General features: G+C 34.9%; 1 protein-coding gene across 1 annotated transcript; it reads right to left on the bottom strand.

The window, feature by feature from the left end:
• Positions 576-10,452, bottom strand: LOC109226468 (beta-D-xylosidase 1-like). The gene is given in 8 exon segments (XM_019391224.1): positions 576-1,448; positions 1,540-1,953; positions 2,049-2,393; positions 3,421-3,518; positions 4,329-4,498; positions 4,849-5,136; positions 10,079-10,417; positions 10,420-10,452. Coding segments are annotated over 8 exon segments (2,262 nt in total). The 5' UTR covers positions 10,432-10,452; the 3' UTR covers positions 576-852.

Below are 10,995 nucleotides of genomic sequence, written 5' to 3'. Positions count from 1 at the left end.
CTTTTGAGCCGGGTGTTTTCCACGTAAAAATACTTGTGTTCTTTACTTTCTACATTTATTATTCCGCAACAGTAGCAGAAGGAACTCATAGAAGAACCAGATTCTTCCATAATCAGTTTAAGCGAAAAATTGGTCACCACACAAATCACCCTCTTGTGTGGTATTGAAGTATAAAACATCACATGCCCAACCCTCAAAAATCAAAATCTTCAAACTCAATTCTCTTTCCGTAGTTTGTTTTAATCGGTACTGTTTTCTCTTTCCGTAGTTTGTTTTAATTAGTACTGTTTCTTTCTCCTTTTATCCCTTCTATATTCTCGGTAGATGTTACCCTTTTTCTCATCATTAGGAAGGTACATGTGCGAATGCGTGTTAAAATCTTATTATAGGCTCTACAAGAATTTTATCAATTATTTCAATGCTTATTTCAAATGACATAGCAATTATTTTTTAAAAATCAAAATCTTTTGCCCAATTGCCCTAGTTCCTAACTCACTGGCTTTATGTGAAACTCTCAAGAAATTGACATAGAAAGATTTGTTTGCCTTGCTAAAAATAAAAGAAAAAGGTACAAATAGGTCACAGTAATCCTTTAATATAGTACTTAACTTTGAAATTCCATGTGACATGTAAGGTTCATCTTCTTTTTCTTTTTTTAACCCAATTGATACATTTGCTCTAACTTTCGGTCTTAAACACTTAATACCCCATAAATCTCTATTATTGTTCTTAACTCTTCCGTCTTCACAATCAACAATGCTTTTGCTATTGTTGTCTTTTTCGAGAGAAAGAAATAAGAAGTATTGTAAGAATAGAAACGAAAACACTATGATCTAGTCTTTAAAAGTAATATTAGACTTTGATCTGTTCCAAAGAAGCATGGAATGTGATGGAATGGTTGATGTCCTCACCGACATGGATTTTGTGTTCACCCATGAAAATTCTTCGAATTCCAAATTGATCAGCTACGGTCAAGTGTTTGCAGGCATTGATGTTGATGTTGACTCTATGTTGAGCTCCAGCCGGGACATGAACTTTCTCAAACGCGACAAGTTGTTTGGTAGCGTTTGCTGGAGGTGGGGTTGAGAAAATGAGGAGCGTGTGTGTCCCGTCCATGTCCCCTGTATTTTTCACATTAATGTGCAAGTTTAAGTTGAGGGAGTCACAGTTGGTATGTGTTGTTCTCACTGCTAATTTCTTCCTCGTGCTGTTTCCATCAAGAGAATGAATTAGAGTTGGCACTGAAACAATGGCTGGGGCGGAGACTATGCTCTGGCTGAATCTTGTGTAGCTAAAGCCAGCCCCAAATGGGAAAACTACAGGGCCTTTGTAGAATCTGTAGGTTCTACCTGGATAGCCTCTTGCTGGATCGGCTCTCATGTCCATGTTTGTCATGGCTACTTTAGCTACATAATCTTGTGGATACCATGTCATTGGAAGCTTCCCTCCTGAAGTATGAATGTTGTAAGTATTATAGGAAGAGTAATACTAGTAATTACAAGTATATATAGGTGAGGCATATCATATATATATATATACCTGGGTTGGCTGCTCCAAACAGAACATCAGCAATGGCAGCTCCACCAGCTTGGCCGGGATAGCCAACCCACAGTATAGCCGAAACACGAGGATCATTTTTGGCGAATGTAACATCGATGGGGCCACCGGACATTAAAACCAACACGACGGGGCCTCTAGAAGCCATTGCTACCCTAGAAATGAGCTCCTGTTGGTATCCTGGCAGAAGAAGGCTAACTCGGTCCCTAGCCTCGGCTTCGATGGATTGATCGAGCCCCATCACCAAGACAGTGGCGTCGGCATGCCTCGCTGCCACTTCCGCTACTCCAAATTGTTGGTTCCCTGGACAAGCCACCCCCATGCATCCATGCTGGTGAACTGTCCTTGCATATCTTGCTATTCCTTGTAATGGAGAAATATAACCACATGGAACACCTATATATGTAACACATCCAAACCAAATTAAAGAAGAAATAATTCTCGTTATGATAAGTGATGGAAATACCGGAGAATGAGATTAATATTTTTACCAGCATAATTGCCAATCATGGTAACAGTAGCATCTGAATTGGGTCCAATAACAGCAACGGTCCGGTGGCGTTGTGGGGACAATGGTAGAGCCCGCCCAATGTTTTTGAGAAGAACGATGCCTTCACGAGCTGCTTGAAGGGCCAATTGTTGATGGGCCGGAGTACACACATCTCTCGGGCCCAAATTTGCATAAGGCCCATTTGGCCCATCGAACATGCCCAAACGCATCTGGACCGTAATTGTATTTGCTAAAGCATAGTTAACTTCCATTTCTGAAACTTTTCCTGTACGAACGGCCTTCTCTGTGTGGATCGCAAGGAAAGGCCCACAGTCCAAGTCCAAGCCTATAAGACCATAAACTAGTCATATCTTCTGTCTCTGTGTTCACCAACAATGAGTAAATTTTATGTATCTTAGCTTCATTATACAAAAGTCACTATTCTTTTTTTTTTTGTCACACAAAAGTCATTTAACTTTGCTCCACTTATCACAAAAATCATTTTGGCCGGATTTGACAAAGTTCTCACCTGAAAAGTGACGTGACAACCTTAATTAGTGTTTTATACTCCTTCCGTTTCAATTTATGTGAACCTATTTCCTTTTTAATCCGTGCCAACAAGAATGACTAATTTCCTTAATGATAACGCAGTATTTTTTTGGGTTGGTCTCGCTTAATAGCCAACATTTTGACATATATTAGAATGCACTATTATGAAATGGTTTCACTTTATTTAGTCCATTTTTTATTTTGCAGTTTAAGGTATCCCATTTTTGCATTTTAAATAGTTTCGTTGAATGAACTGAAAGTTTTCTTAAGTTGCACTTAAAATGGGTCAAGGCATAGGTAAATCACGACAGGTGCAGAGTATGGAGAAAAAATGAGCTCCATTCGGGCAACTGCGTCAAATATTTTGTGGGTCAAGGCATGAGTTAATACTATATTTAACTTCCTTAATCAATACTCCCTTCGTTTAATAACAGAGTTTAAGAGAAGAGAGAAGACTTTTGAACTTGTGGTGTAAAATGAGGCACATAAATTTTGTACGGCTGTAAATCATTTCATAAAGGTAAATTGTTCCAAATAAGGAAATGAGTCATTCTCTTTGGCACAGACTAAAAATGAAATAGGTTCATATAAATTGAAACGGAGGAAGTATAAAACACTAATTAAGGTTGCCACGTCACTTTTCAGGTGGGAACCTTGTCAAATCCGGCCAAAATGATTTTTGTGATTACCGGTGCAAAGTTAAATGACTTTTGTGTAACAAAAGAAAGAATAATGACTTTGGTGTAATGAAACTAAAAGTCAGATGACCATACATAAAAGTTGCTCACCAACAATAAAGAAAATATTACTATTATAAAACTGACCAGCTTTGATAGTGGCAGCTGCAGCATCTTCAGGAAAACGAGTGTAGTGTTGTTGCTCGAATAAAACTCCAACAGAATCACAATCTGATACGATGTATCTGTTATACAAGGCAACAAAGAGTCAGCCAAAATATTCTTACAAGAAAACAACCGAAAGCCAAAATTTTAGTAGGCAGCATGTGACCAATCAACGACAATATTTTTTATTTTTCCACCATAGTAATTAACTATGATAACCCTGACTTATCTAAAGTCTCGTATCCTCAATTTGTCGTAGAGCGTTACAAGCAATTAGTTCAAATGAACAGAAGAAAATTACATTAGATTACGTTTATGGCACGCCGTCAAAAAGTTGGCAGTAAGTATTTAATTTGTTGGAGAACTTTTATCCTAAAAGTACCATACTACATTATTTAATACTGGTACTTTGTCCTAGCGTATTTGAAACTTGTTGCGTGTAATAATTAAGCTCTCCATGAAGTGATGTAACGAGTGAATAAATGAATGATGATTCACAGTTAAGGTGTTATTATTAGTACATATATATAGCTGGCTCTCTTAAGTGGTGAATCAAACAGGAACAGCCGATAATTTATAGTAAATCTTATTAACCAACAAAATTTAGTGAGTTAGGCCAAATATTTTGATGGATTTCTTCTTTCGCCTATTTCGCCGTGACAAAAAAGAATTTATTAATCATATATTATAGTTTGATGGTTGAGTGAAGGAGAAGAGAGATAGCATCCCAAAAGAGATAGACATCTTATTTCTATCTATAGATAAGGCAACTATTTATTCGTGATATATCATACTTTTTATTGGGAAACAAATTATTGCAATTATGAAAACCTCAACACAAGCACTTTGTAGACATCGGAAATTATTAAAGGATAGGGAGAGAAATTAACCCATTAAGGCGCCATTGGGCACGAATGGTGTCACGGAGGAGTGTAGGATCAGCACAAGATGGCTTTCCATTGATCTGATTGTAAGAGCACATAACACTCGCTACATTCCCTTCAACCACACATGCCTTGAATGGCACATTGTATGTGTCCTCTAAATCCTGCCTGCTTACCTACACATTTTCAAAACAAAATTATAATGACACCTTCAATAGTTTTCTCTTCTTTAATTCGGGAAAGTATGTAAACGTGCATCACATAATACAAGAGAAAAAGATATTGTTAGTAATATAATATGAAAGAAACACCTAGCTAGCTGTCTACATCTTCCGTAGTTTTCAGAAAAAGCTCTAATTATCTTATCAAGATAACGAAAAATTAACTAGCATATCTTTTCAACGTGCAAGCAGACACTTTGATCTATAATTTCAATTCCAAAAAAAATTATTTGTGAGTTATAAAATAAAAATTTAAAAAGTATATCTATAAAATTCAAATAACAACGTACTGAGTAGTTAATTACCTTAGCATTGAAGTGGTAACGATCAACCCCATTCCAATCATCAAGATCGTAGGCAGTGTAATGCTTACAGCAAGCGGCGACCTTGAGTCGGCTAGTGCCACGGCCGCCGCCGCCTTGGAGTCCTTTCACGTAGCTGATGGCATATTGTGCAACCAAATGAGGATCCTCCCCTGGTGTTTCCTGACACCTTCCCCACCTGGGATCTCTTAATATGTTCACATTTGGACTCCAAAACGTTAGTCCTGCTGCTCCTCCATTATACATTGCTCTTCCTTCATCAGAGACCACCTGGTCCATATTTAACAGATACCATGTTACATCAATTTTCATCCTATTAACTAGATGCTACCATTGCATATACGAGTTTCAAAAATCACAATTTTCAGGAATCGGGTTACGGGTAGGGAGGACAAGACCAATCCTACACTTCAACTGTGTCTAGCTCATTACACGGACTTGATGCTTTCATATTTCTTCCAATGGTGTATCATATACTAAAATTACTGCAAAACAATCCAAATACTCCATCCGTCCACTTTTAATTTTACAAAAAATAAAGAAGTATTTATTTCACAATTTTACCCATAACAACGATAAAATTTCCAAAAGTCTTAGGGAATGATTTCGGGTATGAGCAGTTAACGATGAGGGTAAAACAAAAAACAAAAATTGTCTTTCTCTTGATTTACTATAATGCACTAGTAAAAGTTAAAATATTTTTTTAGTATAGTGAACAAATAAAAGTGATTTAGTATAATAAACAAGTAAAAATTAAAATACTTTTTATTATAGTTAACAAGTAAGAGCGAATAGAAGAAATACTAATTTAGGGTGTGTTTGGTATGAAGGAAAATATTTTCTGGAAAATATTTTTTTCAATTTTCCCATGTTTGGTTGGCTTAAATGTTTTGGAAAACATTTTCCTTATGAACTCATTTTCCTCTAATTGGAAGAAAATATTTTCCTTATCAAGAGAAGGGAAAACATTTTCCAACACTCCTTCTCAACCTTCCCCACCCTCACCAACTCACCCCCAATACCCACCCACCCAACCCCATCCAACGCCCGACCCACCCCACCCCACCCCCTCACTTTTCTTCAAATTTTAGTTTTTTTTCCATCACCACCCACCCTGCTACCCCTCCCCCGCACAAAAAAGTTTTTTTTTAGTAATTTTTAAATTTCTGTTTTTTCGTTTTTCTGCACCACCCATCCACCCCCACCTCACCCCCCACTGCCCCCACCCCCCACGCCGCACAAATTTTGTTTTTTTTACTTTTTTTTTTGTAATTTAAAATTTTTCTCTCCCCCGAAAAAAATATTTTTTTAATATAATTTCAGTTTTAATTTTTTCATCTTTTGGTTTACAGGTTCGAAATTTTTAAAGTTCCAAAGTTATGAATTCGGAGGTTTATGTGTTTGAAAGTTTACGGATTTAGAAATCATAAAGTTTACGGGTTCGAAAGTTTAGCGGTTCGAAAGTTTATGAAATTTCTGGGTTCGGAAGATTGTTGGTTTGAAAGTTTATGGCTTCATGTTTATTATATCTAAATTATTTATAAATACTCTTGAGAAGTTATTTTACTTAATTTGCGTACCAAACACAAGAAAACGAATAAGATTACTACTTTTTTTCCAAAAAAATATTTTCTTAAAAAATATTTTCCACGAAAACATTTTCCATTATACCAAACACAATGGTGGAAAAAACAGTATGATTGAATTTTCGAGGAAAAAAAGAGCAAGTGAAAGATAAAGTGTTACTTATAAGGAAAAACTTAGCAATTGGACAAACTTATGGGACCCAAACCTATTAATCACATCTCTTACGACAGTTTCCACGCAAACTGTGAGTAGATCAAAAAACAAAGAATCAAACCTCTTAATTTTACCATGAATTTGAACATAGAATTTTTAAGTTTTTTAAAATAAAATTTACATATTTTAAATTATATATGAAAATATTATAATTCACGATTTAACAATTTAAAAGGCATATAAAAATATCACAATTAAAGAAAAATTATTTGACTCTCGAAATTCGAGTTTCATAATTGGGACGAGGAAGTAGTTGGTTAGTGTGAAGCTTTTGCCCGAACTTCTATCACTTCCAGTTTGATTCGTAGAGTTCTCTAACTTCAGACTTTATCTGTAATTATATGCATTTTTGGTGCTAATTTTATTTAAAATTTCTTCAATTGTCATGCACTGACAAGGAAAAGGATGAATTATTAACTCAGAAACGTACTTACATATTAGAATATGACTACATCAACTTGGATGAAAAAGCTCGACATCTAATTGAATATATGGAAAACAATACTAGGTTATCCCACATCAAAGAAATGTATTGCCATTTTGTTAATATTGTGACAGGATATTCTCTAGCAATGCAATTACAACTTCGAAATTGGAAAAGAGATAATGAGATGTAAAAAGCCGTCAATATATTTTTGAGACACTCAGTTACTTTCTTTGTCGAATAATGCTTTTCAATGTAGCCCTTCTGCTTACACAAGGATATATAATAACTTATGCTCACTTCTTTTGTCCTTAACGCTCTAATAAATTACTAATTATCATTACTGGAGTAGTAATTTAGTTAAATTCCAGTGCCAATATTGCAGTGATAGACTTTTAGAGCTCTACATCTTTAGAAACAAATATCATTAAAGAATAAATAATTCAACATAATATTTTAATTTTAGTTACGTAATAAAGATTATTTGTTTCCGTATACTACAGTTTAATTTACTTTCATTTGCAAGATAAATGGACATCAGAATCAAGCCGTAGTTTACACCTTTGTCCTATGATTATATCCTCATATTTCATATAAAGTTATAAACTCACTATTTTAGGTATTAGTATAACGTAAGTCCTTAGGCGTCGCTGTCTGTGCGGAATTAAGCAGAGTGACAGTGATTTAACTATTTAAGTTAATGTTTAAGTGGACTTGTACATATGTGTGGTGTACATATCTAGTCTAGTAGGATAGAATATAGATAATGGTTGGGTAGATTCTATGGATATCATTATCCAAAAACATGAAACTTATGGGATGTGGACCATTATATTTCTTGAACACCTCATATCAAGAGAAGGAAAATGATAACAACTCGTCAACTTGCATGAAAGACAAGTTTGCTGTTTTCTTTCTTGTTATTTATTAAACTTGTGCGCCTAAAGAAAAAGAAAGAATTCGTCATAAAACAATTAGTGTCATTTTCGTCCTTATGAGAACCAATTAAAGGGAACTTGGATTAGCTTCTTTTGCTTTTCTCATATCTATATGCCGAAAGTAAAGTTTTGCTAATTTTTAAAAGATGAGTTTTGACATCTTTGTTCCGGTTTTAGACTCTAGAAAGAGACAGAGAACAATCACTAGGTCTCCTGCCTTTGTATTTAATTAACAAGATTTCACCAATTACTTTTTTTTCCTCTTTCCCAGCCCTTTTGATCCCGTAAAAAGAAATAAAAAAAGAAAAAAACTCATTAAATTAGTAAACACAGATATATATCATGAAACAGAAGCGACCAATGGTCCACCCACTGCCAGTGCAACTTAGAGGAGTTGCTTTTGGGCCTGTTACTTTTTTGTGATGTTGTGACCACCCAACAAAACATATATATATAGGCATGTGCAGGCATGGGAAAAAGCTTACCCCCCCTTTTTTTTTTCTAGTATTAAACCTATTTGGGGTTGTTTGGTAGGGGAACAAATTAATTCTGGAATTAAAATGATAAGATTATAATACGATAATTTTGGTATACTTGAAAAATGAAATATAAAGAGTATAATATAAATATATATTTGGTGTATACTAGATAAGTTGGGATAAACATTTATTTTTATTTTGACCTTGGATTGTTTATAAATCTTTGGGGAAAGAGCCTTGAATAAGGGCATCTTTGTTATTTTAGTGCTTATATCCGGATTAACTAATCCCGGGATTATTATCTCACCCTCAAAGTGAGATAGAATAATACCATAATTTTGGGATTAATTAATCGGGGATCGCTAATTCTAGATTCAAAAATTCAATCAAACGCGAGATAAAATAATTTTGTGGCATCTATTTTCGAGTTTATTATCTCTTATCCCACGTATCAAACAACCCCTTACATTACATTATTTTAGACAGCTCTATTTTACATATGTAGTCTGGACAATCTTCAGATAATCGTAACTATCTCATGTGCTATAGTCCATAACCCCTTTTATAGACTCCTGTTCGAACGTTTTCAAAGAGATTTTAGATATTTGGAATCCTGTTCGAACATTTTCAATATTATCCTTTTTAGAATATGAATTAGCGCGCTATTGTAGAAAGAAAAAAAAAAGGTCTAAAGACCAATAATCATATGGTCTTATAAAGATCACTAGCAACCTTATAAAGATCCCGAACCCCCTTAACCACTAAGCTAAGCTTCTGAGTTGAATTAAGGAGATTCAAAATATAAAATATAGAGAGAAAATCGGATTTTACCTTATATGTATAGTATAATTTTCCGACGAAGGGCGTTCGGTTCGGCCCCTTAAATCTGCTCCTGAATTCATATGTGAAATGCTAATGCAAAATAAGCTAGCGGATCATATATCACATGACAGTTATACGACTAGTAAGTACTACTAACGTCTGTAATGGACAGTTTCAGTCAGTCACATGCGTACCTAATCCGCTGAAAGGTCTGCCATTCATGACACAAACAAAAGGAAACACTTAGCTATATTGGTGGCCTGTGACCATTCTTGCAGTGAAAGATTATTAAAGTATACCTATAATAGACCTAGATTATAATATTGTATATGTAATAAAAAGTATACTAGTTCATCTCATTTATATGATGGAGTTTTAATTTTCAATTTGCTTAAATATAAGTTGAAAAAAATTAATACTGGTTTAACAAATTAAAATCTACTTTAATACTATCACAATATGAGATAATTGAGAAATATTATTGGTATCTTATCCTGCTATTCATACCTAAAGCTGCCCATGATAATAAATTAATGATGTATTGGCACAATTTATCAAGTCATTTTCACGTAAGATTCTTTTTCTCCTTAGTGATAGCAACATAAATCAAATCCTTGTTTGTATTAGTTTTCCAACGCTGAATAAGGATATTTCGATAAGATAAGGGATAACGCAAAAGACGTTGATATTAGTCTGAATATATACGTACACGTATACATATATTTGTATTTGTATAGTCTAAAATTTACCTGGCCAATTTGTTCCCACAAGGAGGCGTTAAAAGAAGCAGCAGTAGTGATGACTTGAGGGAAGCTGGTGGCGCCAGGGAAGGCACCACCGAACTTAACGCCCGGGCCGGTGCTGGAGACGCCGTGAAGTGCCTCGGACCACCACTCATAGCCATTAACACCCAGCCTCTCCACCGGTGCAGCATTGTTCACCAGCAACCTGATCTTCTCCTGCAACGTTAATCGTTTGATTAAGTCCTGGACACGCACGTGTATTGGCAGAGACGCCTTGCAGAATGGCAGGTTTCGCGTCCCCGCATTGGCGGGGTCGCATGCAAACGGTGGCCGCGAATCGCCGGAATATGCAAAGGCATGGATGACAAGGACAATATTGAGAATAAAAATAGTACTACTAGAATACTTGTGATTCATAATTATTAGGAGTACGTACTATTATGTATGATATGTAATAATAAATGAAAATAATTGTAAGAATAGATCTGCTGCTATTCGTATTGTTAACATACATATATAACAAAATAAGAGTTGCTTGGAGAAATTGAGGAGAGTTTGAAGGGTATATATAGAGGAGGTTGCGTTTAAGATGGTGGCAATAGCGTATGAATATGAAACATGAAAGATGGTATAGTTGGGGGATTAGGAAGGAGTAATCTTTGAGCTATCTTATTAAAAGGAATATAATGGCTTTAACTTATATGTTTTACAATATTAGTGTCGTTTATATACCTATATATAATAACATGTTACTTATCATTGTTATCAGATACTATTATATACGTAATATATTTCATAGTGATTTTCTTATAAATACCTTAATTGCATAAATATTTTTACACAATACATCTATTTATCTATATCTATACCTATACTATATTAAAAGTACGAAACCCCTTAGTAAAATATCGTTTGCCTTTTTT

The sequence above is a fragment of the Nicotiana attenuata genome, chromosome 6 (genome assembly GCF_001879085.1).
Source record: "Nicotiana attenuata strain UT chromosome 6, NIATTr2, whole genome shotgun sequence".
NCBI classification, from domain to species: Eukaryota; Viridiplantae; Streptophyta; class Magnoliopsida; order Solanales; family Solanaceae; genus Nicotiana; species Nicotiana attenuata.
This window is presented reverse-complemented; position numbering and strand designations above follow the sequence as displayed.